Below are 19,530 nucleotides of genomic sequence, written 5' to 3' on the forward strand. Positions count from 1 at the left end.
CAAATATAAATGACAAGCCAATCAAGTTTACAAGTGATTCCAAATTAGATTGAAAGGCAGATAACGCCATCCATTATTAAAAGGATCTAGATAAAATTCAGACAGGTACCAGAAATTGACAAAACTCCAGTCCATAACAAGATAAAGTCACACACACCCTAATGAGTGTTTCCTATCAACTAAACCTGCACATCTTTAATGTTTGCCATCAGGGCCGATGTGTTAAATAATGCTGCCTGGAGCCAGGCACACCACCGCCAAAATATATCATTACTAGGTATGAGACAAAACACTTACTACACATCAAATACATATTCATAATAAAATCCTCTTATAATACAGTACATCCTCGGTACAACAAGAAAATATTAATCAGATAATATTACAATTGGAAAGAATGTGTAAAAACATGAAAGATATTCACTTAATTTTAATAAAACACACAAAATAGACACAAAAAACAATGCAAATGTATAAATTCCTGACCACTTCTGTTTAAGCTAAATGTATATTTTTATTTACTTTGCGAATGTGAAATAAACCTCGGTAGTTTCGCTCATCTCTAAACACCACGGTAGTTTCAAACTCAATCCTGCAAGCTAAAGGGAGCCAACCCTTTCAAACTAAACACGCATGCTGCAAACTTAAGAGACATTTAACAAACTCTGTACCTGTGACTGACACCTTAACAACATTCCAGAAATGAACACAATTTTACAAAATGACAACCAATGCAGTATACACACAATACGATTTTTATGTAAAAGTACATTTTCTTTACACAGTACAAATTGCAGTCCACAATTCATCTTTGTCTTGTTGAAAGTTCCTACCAATTCCATTACACCATATAACAAAAACATTCTTGTTTGTGAAAAATCAGGGAAACTAATGCAAATTTCAGTTATTGGGGTATAGCTTTGAAATGGACATATACTGTTTAGATGCTCGGATGCTTTCAGAGGTGCAAATACCATTTCTGTTGGATTCGAAACTGAAATGAAAGCATTTCTTATCATTTTAATGGCAGTATATAAATTAGACAAAAGATAAGTATATAATTATTATAGTTCATAGGAAACTTTCATATTTTTGCATTATTATATCATAATGTAAAAAAAAACAATTGTGTTGTATGAAAATGCTGCCCTGACAAAGTTGCTGCCTGTGGCGATCTCCTCACCACGTCACCCAATGTGCTGGCCCTGCTTGGTATCCCATCGATGTCTTGTCCATTCCTAATTGCGTTGTTCACACAAGGACGGGTGAGTACGAAGTGGTGTTAAGTAACGGGCAGGCATACAATGATACAAATGTGTAATATATGACTCTTGACTATAGGAGAGAGTGAGGTGTATAATAATCCCTACTTGTAATTAAGGTACTACTAGGGGGCTCGCCCACCCCCTTAACCCCTCAAACCCGGGGCGTGCTAGGCGCCAGCCACTTCACGCCTCTGCCTCTCGCATTGTGAAGAGGGCGGCTGAATGCACACTAAGGAGATGCAGTCGCTCCTCCGAAACCCCTTCTTAAACAGTGATACAATAAGAAACAAATACATTTTTTTTACCTCTGCTATGCTCAATCAGATGGCTTGATGCTGCTGCTGCTGCTGTCCTTTTGTCTCACTGCCTTGTCTCGCGGGACGTTACAGTGTCTCCGAGAAAATCACATCTCGACCCAATATTTTTTTTTATAATATGGAGATATATACATTTGAGTTACTGAAGTAACAATGCAAATGAGACCACTTGAGAATTTAACTTTCTTTACACCACCCCTCAATAAATGGGAAATGAGACTCCACAGGACGGCTAATACAATGTACCTTTTGCTGCCGCTGCAGCTCCATCTTTCTGAGCTCCTCCTTGCTCCATTTACTACGTGCAGATGATGGTTTGCTCTCGGGTGACCTGCTGTTCAGAGCCTTACTCTTTCTTCCAGACGTCACACTAGAACTCATTTTGTCACCTTTTTTTTGAGTGCCTCTGCTTAAAACACCAAAAAAGCAATGTTATTAAGTTGAAACTTGTATTAATGAGGGAAGTCAACTGTGGCCAAATGTCTAACTTTCCAAATAAAGAGCCCAAATGTATATAAAATATTTACTAAGAGACTTCTGTGGCCACCCCATTCATAAGGCTTCTCGTGCTGAGAAGGAGGTGAGTTAAGACACTCACAGGTAGGTGGATGCCCTTGTCAGAAAAGAAAGTTAGTTTAACTTTAGTCTTATTTTGTCATCTCCACCTGCTAACAGTGAAATTTCTGAGGTGACGCTAAAGTTAACAGAAATTAAAAGGAAAACGAAGTTATTTGAATGGTTAACTATGAAAAGTGCAAACAAATAAGTCATACTTAAAACATGTTTTTTGCAAAACGTAAAATTTTCTAAGATAGGTGAAGAGCTAATAATGGACGAAAGGACATATAAAGGACATACGCAAAGTATGAAAGCAAAACAAGGAACAAGAAAGTTAAACATAGCTGAATATCAAGGAGCAAGTAGAAGAATGGCAGTAATTTATCTCTTAAAACAACAAAATCTGTTACAACAATGAAAAATGAATCTAAGAGTTGGAGGAAGGGGCCAGAAAATGGCTTTTCTATTGAGGTTTAAGGGCAAAGTTTGGATACAATATATTATTAGTTTGACATTCTTGACTTCTATAAAGCAATGTTTTGTATGAGTAGAATGCACAACTAGAATAATAGTAACAAGAACAGGCCATTCAGGCCAACAAAGCACACCAATCGTATTCCCCTAACTTTTCCAAGCTGGCATTAAGATGACTTTTGAAAATACCTAAAGTACCACTCTCTACCACACGACTTGGTAATTGAGAACAGAATAGAATAATAACATTTCTAGTTAGGCAAAACAAACAGAATAAAAAATATCTAATTATCTTGTCCCTCTGGTAAATTCAATATTAAACCTTTTGGAGGTCCAAAATTCTCATTGACTGCATGTCTTGTAGGAAGTGTCTGGCCATCTGCGTAGGTTAAACAGGAAGATGGCAAGCAGACCGTTTCAGTGAGCGCCTCTGAGAGGTTAAAATTAAAGACCTTACAAAGCCTATTGTAGAACACATCACTTCCTTTGAGTATAGCCAGACTGGTCTCTCTGTTTGTGTTCTTTCACAAAGACACTTTTTAAAGATAAACAGAAGAAGCTAAGCGCATTCTCAGCCTTGGATCGCATATTTCTCCAGGTCTTAATGACCAACTAACTTTTTCATCTCTCCCTTCATTTTCTCCAGTGCCAGTTTTTTTCCACCTACTGTCTGCTTTTCTCCTTTTATCTTCCCTGGCTTTGTTACCTCCTTCTCTTCACTTCCTTTATTACTCACTTTCCACTTTTCAGTTGCACCTCTGATGAAGGCTATATAGCTTTCACATTCTTTTTCCTTTTTCAGTGTGGAAATAACTTTTAAACCTTTTGTTTTCTAAAAAAAACTGTAGACCCATGTCACCACTGAGACATGATTTTAAAAATGTAAGAGCCTTTAATAAAGAATGAATCTAGGCATCTTTACCAAATTGAGCAGTAAAGTAAAAAAAAAAAGCTTAATTTGGCTAAGAAACACTATCATGTCTAGTCAAAATGACAGGTGGTTAAAAGCGGCAATCATTAACTATTCCAAAAAATACATGTAATAAGGCAATATACTCACTCATGTTGAAGTTTCAATTAAGAATATAATCCCCCTTAACATTTACTAAGTGAACTAAATATCTATGTAATAACATCGATAACAGACCTGTTTTTCTGAAATTAACTGAAATGCTTCACACTGCTCCGCTTTGTGAGATGCTGTATTCAAATGAACTTAAAATATACAAATGTAAAAAGGAGAATAGCTAACTCTGATGACTGGTTATAGGCCAAGGCATGGGCCCATTGAACAAGTCAAAATACAAATTCTGCACCAAAGTTTAATATGGATTAAAGAGTAAACCCTCCTAAAATGAATAAAAAAACATTAATTAGAGTTAATCAAATAGAGAAGAGTAGTAAAGAATAGAAAAGGAGGTGGGAAATTGGAAAGATACTTTTAAAGTATGAAAGGTAAACAGTTATTAGCACATTTCCTTCTTACCTCTGGGCACTCAGGTTCACTTCCAGGGCTGACTCACTAAGTAGATTAGATATTTACCCTTTATTGTTCTTCTTGTGTATGTGTGTGTGTATGTGTGTGCATGTGTGTGTGCATGTGTGCGTGTGTGTGTGTGCATGTGTGTGTGTGTGTGTGTGTATGTGTGTGTGCATGTGTGTGTGTGTATGTGTCTTTTTGTAGGTATTGTGTTACCGTGAATCTTCTGCAGAGGCACGCAGATAGAAATTTCATTGTATTGTGCAGAAATGAGAAGGAATGTCAGCTTAAACTGAACTATCTCTTGGCACTGTGCTTTGTAAAACAAATGATCATGCTTGTGCGTAAAGATAAAAGAAACAGAAGCAGTAATTACATTAGTATAAAAACAAGCAAGAAAGTGCAGAGACTCCTTTCTAAATAATATTTTGGAGTCAACTGAAGCAGTTCTTGAAATTAAAAAAAGAACTGCCAGTACTTTAAAAATAGTGTTGGGGAATGCAGGTGTAATGCCACTTGAAAATACAGAAATTATAGCAGAGAGCAGGGGATTCAGAAGTGCAAAAGCTTAGTGAAATTATAGTTTGTTGTTTTTCTGCAGATTCTGTCTAATCTGAATATGGATTGTTTGTGTAGTGAAGTGCCAGCACACATTGGTATTATACTGGCACATAAACATTAACTGCTGGTACTCACACAGACAGAATGGGGGATGTGCTTGTATGAAGTAATGGTGTGTATCAACTCACTTTAAGCAATTGTTTTAAGGAAAATTGGACAGAATAGTACATTCCATTAAATGTAGTTTTCAGGAAAAAAATACAAATATGTCACAAGGTTTATCTGTGAAGCTGGCACCTAGACAGGTACCTGACCTGGATCTGGGTGCCAATAAACAAAACCAAGCAATGATTTCAGGATTTATTCCTAGAGAGTCAAACTTGTAGAAATTTTGGCCAATAATAATTTGTTTGAAAAATATTATAACCACATGCTCACCACAAGTATAGGAACGATCATGGAATAGTTTGAAAAAATGGTCATCTTTGGCTACTAAACAAGAAAATATACCAGGGGTTGTTAAAGTAATACTTCATTAAGAGTTTGTGAGCACTGGACTACTGTAATGTGTAAGATTAGAATAGTCAAGTTAGTGAAAGAAAAAACACAAACATCTTAAAGTGCTTTCAAATATCAAAAAAAAAAAATTCAGACAAGGAAAATAAAAGAGCAAGAAGAAAGAAAAGACATCTAAGTCCTTAATAAGATCACAATAAAATGCAGGCTTCGTACAAGGATACATGACAAGCCCTGAGATGGAGAGAGAAATGCAGTTAAAAGAGAGAAACTGACCTCTAACCAGCAATGCTTTGCAGCTCCAAGGATGCCCAACTGTAGAAGAAGCCCAGAATGAGAATTGATTTGAGGCCCCTGATCTGAAAGTGAGGAGTGCCGGTTGTGCTGAGTTGCTGTTAGATACAAATATGATAAATAATTGGTCACCTAACTATTTGTTAAAAGTAGTTATAAATACACAACAACCCTAAACAGGATTAATTGACAGCTGGCTGGTTTATACAGTGTATATAATTGTATTTGTTTCTTAAAACAATATGCAAGTGCATTTAAAAATATGTACTATATAATTTGTTTTTCCAATAGGCAGCATTTTAAGGCCATACCAGGGTTATTGATTTCTAGACAACAGAAAGCAATGTTTCAAAAAATGTATGTTTAATAAAGTTTCATGGCCAAACAATAATTTGTTTTAAAAGAAAATGGGCAAGAATGCCTTGAGTTAAAGTCATAAGTCACAAAATATTCAAACAATGCACTATCTGTGTCTTATTCTAAAATATTACAAATTATCAGAAAGGAGGTCTGTAAGACTAAGACGTCAAGACATAATTGGCATTAATGTTAACTGCCTAAGCAACAAAACTCCACTGATGGCTGATGAGCCACTGGCATCTCTTGAAAAGGGGCGGGTCAAGATCAGCATACAAGACAAACACAATAAATGATGGATAAGCATATCATCCAATCAGGAAGCAGTAAGGTCTTTTCATAATATTCTTCTCTAATCAGCTAACCAATCAAATTAAAGAGAGCTGTAGGCCAATAAGAACTCTTGAGCAGGAAAAACTGTGATGGTAAACACAAGAGCAGGAGTAACTTCCTGCAAGTCAAAATTTATGAAGGATCGGGGGGTAAATGTATTTGTAGACCTGCTGCCAGTGATCTCTTGCTTTTGTATGACATAAATATAGTTAAGAAATAATTTGTTTTATGCTAACAGATTTAAATGACACCCATTTACCAAATAGTTTGTCATTTTGAGATGTGAATCGGAACACTTTGTGCCTAGATTCACTCCGTCTTTCTTTTCTCTTTGGTTTCTTCGAGGAAGTCCTTGTTTGTGCATACGGTTGAATGACAAATTAGCATATTAATTAGTAAGACAGTGGTTAAGATTATCCTTGTAAGTCACATAACGGACTCCAGTCCTACCCTGACTCCCAATGCATCCACAATGCTAATAAAAACAGAACCGTTTTGCTTAGTCTTTCTTTTTCATTTCTGAATTAGGATTTCTGTCCATGATGGTGACCTCTTTGCCTTATCTTGGTGCTGCAGTGATGCTAAATGGTGAGCTTCTAGGAAATTTCTGTATCAGTATGGGGAGAAATGAAAATGAATCAATGAATAGACCAGATTGCAGCATTATGGTTCACAACTGTGCAGTTGATGGAGTGGATTTCACCTCTCATAGTCACTTTCATTGACTATGAGAATGTGTTGGACCATTTGAGCAGGGAAAACCTTTTGGAGACTTCTATGATGGTGTGGTCGAAGGTTCGTCAGCTATGTCAGTGACTGTCACTTACTTAAGCAAGGAGCCCCCCAATCTTGCGGGGGTGAGTTCCCTTTTATAACAGACTTCAGAGTCAAGCTTAGCATGAGACAAGATTACCCAATATTTTTTTTAGTACTATGCCCAAGGGTTACATCATTTGGTTCAAAATAAGTAAAGCAGAAGTCAAAGTACCTGTTTGCTGCTGATTAGACAAAACATGCAGACGTTTCCTAACAGATCAACAGTCTTCTTTTTAGATCAGACTAAAAGTCAGCAATTTTCTAAAAATGTTACAAGTTACCTTTTTTGTCTTACATGCATTTAGCAGAGGCAGTTAAAACAATGGCTTATTGATTATTAGTACATTAATACATACAATATTATAGCTTAATAACATTTTTTTCTTTCTCAATGGACACTATGATGTGCCTGGAAAACTCAACAAGCTCATCATGTGAGGCTTTCTAAGTGAGACCTGAAGTAAGGCAAGGCTGCCTAGTCACACTGCTACTGTTCATCAACAACTCGGACTTGGAATGGAATCCAGTGAACTCCTTGGAAGCAACTCCATAATCTTGACTTTACTGATGACTTTGCACTCCGGTCCAACATGTCTCAGCAGATGCAAGACCAGTAACTTGGCAGCCACCTCTTCCCATTTTGGCCTTTTCGTTAACAAAGGAAAGGCAAAAGTAATCAAGGCCAACATGACCAACACCAAGTCAATTGAGCAGAACAGTCAAGCACCTACTGTTCCTGGGCAGTGTTGTCAACAAGCAGGGAGGAACAGATACCAATGATAGGGTACAAATCGTCAAGGCTAGGACAGCATTTCTGCAAATGAAAAATACCTGAAGCTTAAAGGAGCTAATGCTATAAACCAATCAACCCCAATGTTAATTCATTCATTCTTTATTGAGCTGAGACCTAAAGAATGACAGTTAAATAAGTTAATGAAAGATCCTCCAGATATGTTGGCCCAAAACGATCAGCACAAATGACCTTTGCCAGAGAACAGACCAGGTGCCTACAGAAGCTGAAATTTTAAGGATGAAATGGGGATGGATTGGACACACACTCAGAAAGCCTCCTAGCAACATCACCAGACAGTCCTGGAATCCCCAAGGCAGAAGGATGGGAGGAAATCCAAGAAACACACGCTGCTGGGAACATGGAAGAAGGCACTATGAGGATGGGCCTCAGTTGGAATCAACTGGAACGAATGGTTCAGGACAGAGGTGCCTGGAGGATGTTTGTCAGAGTCCTGTGCCCAAGGAGGTGTAGAAGGCATAAATGAGCACTGACAAATAGGATGAGGCTGCTGTACTGTGTTCAGAATACCCTCTTGATATCAAATCCCCTATGAACCTATTTGAAACATTATTGTAAGGGCTTGGGTTGTACTCTGTCTTGAACTAGAAGTTCCAAAGCCCGAAAGTTCCAAAAGTACTTCTAATAGTGGCCACTAGGGGGAGGGAATGCTGTCAAAAAATTCCAAACAGACACAAGAAGGGCCTAGAATCTTTATAAAATAAAAGATTTAGAACACATATGCTCCAAAAAAACTGTGAAGCTCAGAAGAACACAAAGGGCAAACAAATTCCCAATGCACAATATAGTGGTGAAATTCAGAGAATCGCAATGCACAGCAAATTAACTCATCAACTCCAGAGTGCTTTCATGATGAACCGCAAAGAACTATGGGAGACCATCCGGATTCATTGGGTGGAGGGCAGTACCTAGTAGTGACTGAAAAGCATCCCCATAGCATGATGCTGCCATCACCACATTTCACCACAGGTATGGTCTATCTTGGGGCATGGGCAGTGTTAGTTTTACTCCACACATACATCTTTGATGTTTGACCAAGAAGTTCTGCTTTGGTCTCCATCTTAACTGAGTCTTTCTTGTGCTTTGTAGCAACTGCCATATGTGCATTTATGTAGACATTCTTAAGTAATGGCTTCTTTCTTGCTACCCTACCATAGTTGCCTATTTTATGGAGAGTTCTTGAAATTGTGGACCAATGCACCTTCAGTCCAATTTCAGCCAAAGGTCACTAATTTGGATTTTTTGTAGCCTCTCTCACCAGATGACATTTTGCTATGATGTTTAGCTTGGAGGAACTGTCTGTTCTAGTAAAAGTCTAGGTGCTGCATGAACCTTCCACTTTCTGATGATGAATCCAACAGTGCTTAATAGGAAATTCAAACTCTTTTAGATTTTTTGTAGCCATTTCCTGTCTTGTATATTTCAATGGCTTTGTTTCTCACATCAGCAGAATTCTCTTTTGTCCGCATTTTTGCAGTGATTGTCCAACAAAGACTATGGCCGTTTTTATACCCAGAAAGATATAAAGGACTCACGTGTAGTACCTAATTATGTTTAATTATGATTGTCAAATGACTGCTCCCTTTGTGTTGTTTGTGATTAATTTGTCATTTGTGTAATCCTGGAGCTTCCAAAACACAGAGATTTAAATACTTATCAGTTTTTCTACTTCAGTTAGAAGTCAGTTGTCTTTGGAAATGTATTGTTACAGCATAAGAGTTCATATTAAAAATACTGAATAGATAAATATGTGCACAAATCTCAAAGTGCTTTATATAGAGAGTGGGAAGCCACTTCATCCGCCACTAATGTGCATCATCCATCTGGATGAGGCGACAGCAGGCATTTTTGTGCTATGTGGAATAGTGGGTCCGCTGCTGAGCAGTAGAGGTCTGTAATAAAGAAATGATTAAACAGCCTGCTCGATCTCCGTGGGTGGGTGTGCTCACACGGCTGCAGGTGGTAGGTGGGGTCTTTGAGATGGAGCACGTTTGTATGTGAGGGAGTGGTCCGGGTTGATTGTTTCATTGGCTTTCCATGGTTCGCAACTGAGGGACTGTGCCCACAGAGACATATGAGGGGGAGTCGGCAGGGCAAAGAGAGGATGGAATGAAAGAAAGAGAAGACAAAGAAAAGAATGGAAAGAGCAGGCAGGAAGGTGGAGAGAGCCTGGTGTGAACGAGTAAGAGAGAGAAGACCAAGAGCTGGGAGGTCAGCATCAGGCAGATACTCGGGCCCTCTGTAATGGATCACTCCAGCTGAGCGACTCAGGGAGTGGTGCCCGTTAGCGCGTAAGTCAGGGTAAGGTAGCAGGACTCGGGTAGGCTTGGCGTGGTGCCCTGCCAGGACCAGAGACAGTGCGGGACACACTCGTCATTTATAGCCAGAAGGGGCTTAAGGTACCTCAAAACCCAGATAACGTAAAAAGCCTCTTGAAATCAAAGTCACCAATGTTTATTGTGAAAAAAAAAAAAAAATGATAAACCAGTATTTGTGGGTGAGATAAAGGACAAAATCCATCCATCCATTACCCAACCTGCTATATCCTAACTACAGGGTCACGGGGGTCTGCTGGAGCCAATCCCAGCCAACACAGGGCGCAAGGCAGGAAACAAACACCGGGGAGGGTGCCAGCCCATCGCAGAGGACAAAATCCAAAACAACAAAATAAAAAAATAATAAAATGTAACAATCCAGCAGAACAAAACAGTCACATCCAACGAACAAGACAAATTCAATAAACTACTGAAAGAATGAATGTATAGTAATTATAGGCAAGGGCTCATAAAATGCACATAATCCACTGTGATCAAAGCAAGGCCAGATTAAGAACCCCCTTCCCCACAGGCCCTTGGATGACTTAGCTGCTTAACAGAGAGCTGATCCTACTTTTAATGATCCAGTGAACAGACATGGGGCATTTCAACCAGCACAGTGTTTCTTAATCTTGATTTTGGGGTAAGACTTCTCCCCTCTGGCATTTCGGCATGCGGATACTCCATTGTTATACTGAGTGGGGTGGGGGACACTTGATCATGTGTCTCATGGCTACTCAATCGTTTGATTGAAGGTGGGGCGTAGATCTCCTTAATCATTTTGGCATGCAGATTCTTCATCATTTCATTGAGCACTTATTGGTGAAAAGGTTCCTTGCCGTCATGTGCATCAAGAACGCCCTGATAGTAGTTCTGCTCCAGGACCCCAGTGTGACAAATTACTTTTAAAAAGGGCAAATGGGTACCTGCTAGAGACAACCAACAGATCAGCTTCTTACCCTCAGATGCTATAGGAAAGGGCAAATAAATAAATACATTTCTTGACAACATAAAATACAAAGAACAAACAGGTGAAATTATAAATAATACAAGGTCTGTTTAATAAGCAAAATAAATGATATAACGATAACTCAAAGGAATTCAAAAAGTGTTTCAATTTTCTGTAACATTTTTATAAAGACAAAGAGGTTCAAACAAGGCAATATCTGGTGTTTAAATGAATTTTCTTAGACATACACTTTTAATTCATAATGGTTTCTTTTCTCATCATAGCCTAGTTTCGGCTGAATACAGAGAGGCACACAAAATGTAAGTGACCAGAAGACAAATGATTTTCTTCATGTCCCTTTTGGGTCTTGTTACTTGACACAGTTTGGTAAGCAGACAGATCAGGAACAAAGTCTGAATGAAACAGCCAAGCGTAGGAGTAACGTTTGGTGTCAGGCTGAGACCTTCCCCGTCTGTTTGAGACTGAAACCTCCACCTGTGAAACGCGGGGCGTCTGTCCGCTGTGGTTGAATCAAAGGCTGACCCATCTGTGCCAAGTTTCTTTCCTTCTCCCTGCAGAAATACAACGAAAAGGAAAGAGCTTAGTGCCACCTTTCACACCCAGAATGAACACTGTGGTTGCTTGAACTGTAAATGAAAGATCTACATCTGGATAGTCATTGGTTACGCTAATGTCCAGAGCTTTGGTTTTTGAAAGGATTGATTTGTTCACTTCAAGAACATGTAGTGCCATTGTGCTCCACAGTACTGTCTGTCTGTTGCTCTCTTTTGCCCCTTATCTTCTGGTAGTGTAGCTAAAGCTCCAGAACTAATCATCTTCTTAAGTCGAATTCTCACTGTCTGTCCAGATGGGACCAATCTATACTAAATATAAAAACTCCAAAGCCTACAAATGACAAACTGGTTTTTACTTGGACATTGGACATGACTGCTGCCTCAGACCTTTGGAGGCACCTTTCTGTGTAGTGTTTGCAGGTTCTCCTTGTTTCTGCATAGGCTTCTATTTCCATCCCATTGGCATGTTAAGTTAAGTAACATTATATTTGAGATAAAGAGGATTATCAGAGAAGAACTCAAACAGAAAATGTCACTATGGTACTGTATATATCAGACCCATCTTTACCATTAGTCCTTCATGCATTAGCAGAATGTCAAAAGATATCTGGACTCAAAATCAATTTGAATAAATGTGTGCTTTTTCCAGTGAACTCTCTGACACAGAACACTAGACTGGACATCTGTTAATTTATTTTATCAGAACAGTTTAAAAATCTAGGAAATATAAATATAAAATAAATATAAAATCACAAGGAAATATAAAGATCTTTTTCAACAAAATTTTGCTATCAGCATGGAAAAAGTCAAAGAAGATGTGAACAGATCGCCTACTCTACATCTCACATTAGCAGGGAGAATTAATTTTGTCAAGATGGACATCCTTCCCAAGCTTCTATTTCTATTTTAGAACATCCCAATTTACATTAACAGATAATTCATTAAGAAACTAGACTCAAACTTTAAGAAACTGGACTCAAAAACTTGGATAAGGAAACTCAAGGTTAATAAAGAAAGTGAGGAGTTGGGAACATGTTGAGACACTGAACAATGGCACAACGTGTAAGAGACTCAAGCAGGAGAATGTACATGTTGAATTTGAGAAGGCTGAGCCAAAGGCTGAATGCAGGCACAAATTATTACAGGCCACAGCTCCAGTAGAGAACATTAACAGCCATCCTGTTGTCTATATTTCGAGCTCACCTTTTCTTTATAATATCAATGGTATCAAGGGAAAGGTAAGAATCAGTTCTGGATGGACAGGAGAGCTTAACATGCATCAGTATTACGTGACACAGACGTGTGCAGCATTAATGCAACTCATTAAAGATATCTTGTGACTCTGTGATTATAAAATAAGGCTTCAGTGGAGACCACCACTGAACGAACAGTACACAATATCAAAATGTCCATGAAAAAAACCTCAGTTAACACAAGTTGCATAATCTATGTGTCTGATATACAGTCATATGCTCACATTGCCCCAAAAAAATTTTTTTTGCTAACATTCATTCATTGGCTACCATGATGCCTCACATCCTGTCAATATTATCAAGAGAGTCTAGGTGAGGTAAACAATTAGGAAGCTTCATCAGGTGAACTAAACGAATTGTGTATGCAGATGTCTGAACCCAAGTTCAGATTTGCTTCAACAAGCAGAAGGTCAATTCAACGGTGCAACTTCACAAATTGCCAATGAAAAACCAGAAATATGGCATTATGGCTTAATAATCAACATTGAGAGGAGAGTTGGGTCATCAATTCAAAAGACTGATCCCGTTTGAAGACTCTCCTCGGTCATTCACGAAGGTTGTATATCTGACATATGGATTATGATTATGCAAGTATGTTAAGATTTTTTTCATGGATGTTTTGATATTCTTTGGTCCCATTAGAAGCCTCTTGTATCAGGAAATTTTCATCTCCATTATCATCTATACTAATAAAAGGCAAAGCCCTCACTGACTGACTGACTGACTCACTGACTCACTGACTCATCACTAATTCTCCAACTTCCCGTGTAGGTAGAAGGCTAAAATTTGGCAGGCTCATTCCTTACAGCTTACTTACAAAAGTTGGGCAGGTTTCATTTCGAAATTCTACACGTAACGGTCATAACGGTCGATAATGGTTGACAACATCCGCCATATTGAACTTTCTTATTTATGGCCCCATCTTCATGAAATTTGGTAGGCGGCTTCCCTGCGCTAACCGAAACCAATGTACGTACTTATTTCGATGGTATGACGCCACTGTCGGCCGCCATATTGAACTTTCCAACGTCACTAATTTTCCAACTTCCCTTGTAGGTAGAAGGCTGACCCCATCTTCACGAAATTTGGTAGGTGGCTTCCCTGCACTAACCAAAACCGATGTACATACTTATTTCGGTGGTATGACACCACTGTCAGCAGCCATATTAAACTTTCCAACGTCACTAATTCTCCAACTTCCCGTGTAGGTAGAAGGCTGAAATTTGGTACTTATTTTGGTAGTATGATGCCACTGTCGGCCGCCATATTGAAGTTTTCAACGGTCTTTGTTACTTATGGGCCCATCTTCAAGAAATTTGGTACGCGGGTTCCCAACACTAACTGAATCCTACTTACGTACATATATACGTCCATAGCCTGCACCTCGGTCACCGTGTGAGGCGGCGTTGGGTCCCCCAACCCAACGCCTCCCACGTTGTTGGCTGCCTGCCTATATAAGGCCGTTCGTCGCTCCTGTCTCTACATTCCCTTCCTTGCTTCTCACGGGATTCATGTCTCCCTGCTGATAACTACAGCCTTTTTATATAATCCACGGCTTCTCCGCTGTTTTATTGTTCATTTATTACGATTATAGTTATTGTTTAGGTATTTTAGACTTACTTTACATTGTTCAGGTACCCATTTCCTTTATCATTCCAACCATACCCGCATTAACATGTCTATTGAGGTGATCACCAAAGAACTCGATCAAAGAACTGTCACTTACCGAGTGGTTTCCATTCCCAGAGATGGCACCTACCTTTTCCATTCTCTTTGTTACATATTGCACAGCCATATCAGGCTCACTCTTGATATCCGGAGGAACATTGTGTCTTATGTATCGAATGACTGGGACAGGTTCAAGGTGTGGACTGATGACGGTACAGGAGATAATTATACTACACAGGAGCACTAGAAGAGTGAAATGCTTAAGCCCTTCACCTATGCATCTGCATGTGAGTTGATGGCTGCCACTGAATTGTTCAGTTGTTGCTTTCAAGTGTACCGAAATGGCCAAATATTTTACACCTTTCAACAACCACCAATGCCTCTTAAACATCTTAGATTGAAAGGTGACGATTTCAGTAGTGAACACTTTGATGTTTATGAATGATTAAACTCTCAAAAGCTGAATGTGAAGTTATCGATGAAACCGGTTGTATACTTACAACGCTTGACAGATGCCGAATGTCTCTTCAACACAAGTCCTACAAATACTGTCGTAATTGGAACAAACCATGAAACTCAAACTGATTATGACAGCAGCAATCCAAGCTGTGAAATTTGAGACAAGATTGCTTTTCACATGGCCAACTGTACGTTGCATGCTCAAGAGTAAGCTCAGCGCACAGCTTGGTCATATTACAACCGGAGGGCCGAACTGACAATGTGGTTTACAAGGAGATCCTTAACAAATAATTATTGGTATATTTTCCCTCAGTTTAAAAAGGTTTAATTTTCTTCTTAATAAATATTTTAAGGCAGTACTTCGCCGCTGCGAAGCGCGGGTATTTTGCTAGTTAAAACATAAAAGATTAAATTTTTTTCGTGGCCATTACTACAAAAAAAGGCTGTGAGAAACAGAGAAAAAGAGTTATCATTACTGGGTGTAGTATTCCTTTAATGATTTAACAGAAGTTTCTCAAACCTACTTAATTCAATTCTGGGTCATTGGAAGTTGGAGTCTATCTAAACACCAGTGGATGCAAAGGAGGAGGAACCAAGCCAGGAAAGGGCGCCAGTCCATCACCACACCTAATTGTACTTGCATATATGATGCCAATTTATAATCACCGATTTGCCTAACCTGCACATCCATGGGATGAAGGAGGGCACAATGTAGAAGAGCACAATGCAGACATGAGCAACATGCAGTTTTACTCAACAACCAGGGACAGGATTTAAACCCACAATGCTAGGTTGTATGTGATACAGCAGTATTATCCACCACACCACAGTACTAAATGAATAGTGGACTCCAAAACTGAGGAGAAATACAGTTTTTTTTAGACAGTAGTGCATTATTGTTCACAAGATAGTTTTTTAACAATGTCTCACCTTTCCTGCTGTTCTTTGCGTTTTTGTGTGAGGTACTTCTTCTTGACATTTTGAAGTTCAAGAGCGAGTCTCTCAATCTCGTATTTGTAATCCTCTGTCTGAGACTCATACATGTTGAGCTCTGAAGATAAAGCCTAAGAAATCATTAATGCAAAATGCAGACTGTTATTATGTTTGCCTTATTATAGATTTAAAGGGGATAATGGGATATAAGGGAGATACTTTAACCTTTTCAAATGGCAGATTTCAGGAACAGTAAGGGTGAATTAAAATATACATACAGAATATTTCTTTTTACATGTGAGAAAGTGGATAACCTCCCAGGAGTAACAGGGACTACTAAGGAGGTATTCAGTGATTTAGAAATTGTAAAGGGAGAAGTATGGCTTAGATTAAAAGGACAAAATTCAAGAAATCATTAGAACCAGATAACATTTATCCTTAAGTGTTTAAGGAGAGTAGTAACATATAGTAGCATATACTGAATAACACCTTGAAACATATTTTTGAAAGTCACTGGAAATTCCAAAGGACTGGAAAATAAAATAAATAGTATTCCAATGTATAAAAATGTGATCAGGCAGATCCAAGTCACTATAGCCTAGTAAGCTTAATGTTCATCACAGTTAAATTAATGGACACCAATATTAAGAGCAAGATTGAACAACACTTGGCATGAACAAGAGTTTTAGGGAACAGTCAGCACGTGTTCAGATGAGGAAGGTCATGTTTTACTAGCTAATTCTATTAGGAGTCAACAAAAGATTATGGTGCATTGCAAATTATTTACCTTGATTTTCAAAAAGCATGTAATAAAGTCACACATGAGAAGTTGGGCATCAAACTAAAAAAAGTCAGAGTTCAGGGTGCTTTGTGTAAATGGCTGCAGAATTTGCTAAACTCAGGAAGCTGTTTTTGTCACCAGGCTACAAACAAGACATAGCAGTGCTTCTCCAGAGAGGAGCAACTAGGCTGATCCCAGGACTTCATGGGATGAGTTATGTGGAAAGAATAAAGGAGTTGAACCTTTCTGGTTTAAGCAAAAGGAGATTAAGATGTGACAGCACTGAAGTGTTTAAGATTATGAAAGGAATTAGTACAATGGATCTATCCTGTTATTTTAAAATAAATTCATCAAGAACACGGGGGCAAGTAAAGCTAAACTTCACATAAACATTACGAAGGTTTGTTTTTTTCACACAGTGAATCACAAACACTTAAAATACATTATCAAGTAGTATGGAAGACAGTAGGACTTTAGGGGCATTCACAACCTAACTTGATGTTATTTTGGAGGAATTACATGGATAGGATTGGCAAGCTTTACTGGGCTGAATGGCCTGTTCTTGTATTATATGTTCTAATGTTCTAAAGTTCTAACAACACAACAAAACATGAGATCACTATCGCCACATGTAAAGAGTATTCACTTCAGCTTCAGTGTGTGCTAGATGTTATGAAGCAGCACTTGTGTATGACTGTTGCGTTCATGTTAGCAAAGCAAGAAGAAAACAGTTAAATCAAGCTGTTCAATCCCTCCATTCATTCATTTTCAGATCCTGTTATTTGCATTATATCAAGACAGCACTGAGCACTGGACTGGATACAAATCCATTGTTGGGCACAGGCGCATTCCCACGCAGGCTCAATTTAGAGATAACATAGTGCCCTGAGAAAGCCCACACAGACAAGTGGCAAATGAATAAACTGAGCTGGGCATCCAGCTGAGGTCTCTGAAACTATAAGACAGCACTAGTAACTACTGTACTGCCAAGGCGATTAAGACCTTCAAGTCTCTCCAGTCTTATAAAGGGTGAGGGTCAGGATCTACCACTTGTTAAGATTATATTGGAGACTTTTGGACCACTTTGTTGTTTATGAAAATCTGTATTTATTTTTAACATTCTTTAAGTTGTGGTTTGATGATGTCATGAAATGTTACATTACACTTCCATAAATTATATATATATATAAATAAAAGTTTTCCAAGGTAAAAAATCTTGAAACAAAACTGGCAGTGGTTTTCCCCTGCAAAAATGGGGAATCTGTGCAAAATTACATAGACTATGGCTCAATAGTGTGGATCTGCATACTGGACAAACATAGGAACACACATTCAGGTTTACAGTATATATTAGATACAGAAACACAATAGAAATAATAAGAGAAAATACTGACCTTAAGCTGTTTAGTCTTTTCTCTCAGTGTTTGCTGATAAATCTGTAGTTGTTCTGCGGCTTCAGGGCCAGGCTGGCGAGCCAAAATATGTTTCAACTCAATGTACAATTTCTCTTTTTCCTACAAAAACACACACAAACTATTAATATTGTGCATAAAATCAAAGTACATAGGCAGATCCTATCCATCATTTTCAGTGTAGCTTTACAAGTGGCTTGCTGGGATATCATTGTCTAGAATTCTGCAGCTCTGTCCCACATAGTCCTTCTTAAAGGATCATTAACACATGTCACAGTCCAAAATGCTTTAAATTAAATAACGTCTATCTATTTTAGATTAATTTCCTAGGAACATCTACCCTAAAGAATTACAAAGGACATTTTTACACTTCAATACTTAGCCTACATGTGGAAGAGCTCCTAAAGCTCTACTTGTATGAGTCAATATGAAGAAGCAATCTGAATGACATTTCAAATCTGTATAACTTCTCAACTGCTTTGTTTCCCTTTTTTCATATCATAACTCTTCATTACTTTATAACCATAAACACATCTTAGGATTGCCAATTCCACAGACTATGAATACATTTAGTAACAAATAAAAATATAAAAGTGTTTTGCAATGTTATTCACCTTGAAATGTGCCTTAAAACATACAACATTTTTGTTAGTTGTTAGTACTAAAAGACATACAGTAAATACCATTGGAAACACAGAAAACTCACAACTCCTTCTAACAAGTGGCGCAGTGTCTCACGTGATCAAGCGTGAGTTGATTTACCTGTAATAGCAGCTCTTTTTCCACCACTTCCTCGGTTTTTGAAATCAATCTTTTCTGCAAGGTGTGAATCTTTTGAATCAGCTCAAAGGTACTTGGGTCACTGGCCTGCGGAACGAAAGTTCTTTAAGAGTGTTGTTAAAAATAAGCAATGGTGAAAGTATGGTAGGATTCAAATATCGATGTGCACATGGTTTGTGACTGGTGGCACTTCTGCACCAATCAAACATTTATAAGGAAACACAATACAATATGTTGTAATCATATCTGTCTACATGCCTGCCTACATGAAGCAACTCATCTCCCAAGTGGACTGATTTGTTCAAATTTGGTGTACTTATTCTTGAAAGACATTTGTTAGGAAAGTTCTGGTTTCAATGAGATCTTGAGTAGTAGGTTGTTGAACCGTGATAGTCATCATGGATACAATGAGAAGTCAAGTAAAATGACCCCTTTTATTGGCTAACAGGCTTACAAACTACCTAAAGAAGGGGCCCCGAGTTGCCTCGAAAGCTTGCAAATTGTAATCTGTTCAGTTAGCCAATAAAAGGGGCCATTTTGCTAGGCTTCTCATTACCGAGATCTTGAGTAAAGTGTGCTGAACACATTTTTGAAATTTGAAATACGTCAATGTGAAAAGAATT

At 38.3% G+C, this 19,530-nt stretch overlaps 2 protein-coding genes across 2 annotated transcripts in view; both read right to left on the reverse strand.

Annotated features, from left to right (window-relative positions):
* The window catches only part of LOC120515649 (cilia- and flagella-associated protein 58-like), a 71,900-nt gene extending 69,937 nt beyond the window's left edge, over positions 1-1,963 (reverse strand). Inside the window, exon 1 of the mRNA XM_039736901.1 lies at positions 1,829-1,963. Within this exon, the coding sequence (XP_039592835.1) occupies positions 1,829-1,963 (135 nt within the window). The remainder of the gene's footprint in view (positions 1-1,828) is intronic.
* A 9,166-nt stretch (positions 1,964-11,129) lies between these two features.
* The window catches only part of cfap58 (cilia and flagella associated protein 58), a 50,658-nt gene continuing 42,257 nt past the window's right edge, over positions 11,130-19,530 (reverse strand). Inside the window, exons 15-18 of the mRNA XM_039776560.1 lie at positions 18,890-18,994; positions 18,110-18,229; positions 15,932-16,065; positions 11,130-11,618 (exon numbers count right to left, since the gene is read on the reverse strand). Coding sequence (XP_039632494.1) covers positions 11,498-11,618; positions 15,932-16,065; positions 18,110-18,229; positions 18,890-18,994 — 480 coding nt within the window. The 3' untranslated portion in view covers positions 11,130-11,497. The remainder of the gene's footprint in view (positions 11,619-15,931; positions 16,066-18,109; positions 18,230-18,889; positions 18,995-19,530) is intronic.

The sequence above is a fragment of the Polypterus senegalus genome, chromosome 1 (genome assembly GCF_016835505.1).
Source record: "Polypterus senegalus isolate Bchr_013 chromosome 1, ASM1683550v1, whole genome shotgun sequence".
In the NCBI taxonomy this organism is placed as follows: domain Eukaryota; kingdom Metazoa; phylum Chordata; class Cladistia; order Polypteriformes; family Polypteridae; genus Polypterus; species Polypterus senegalus.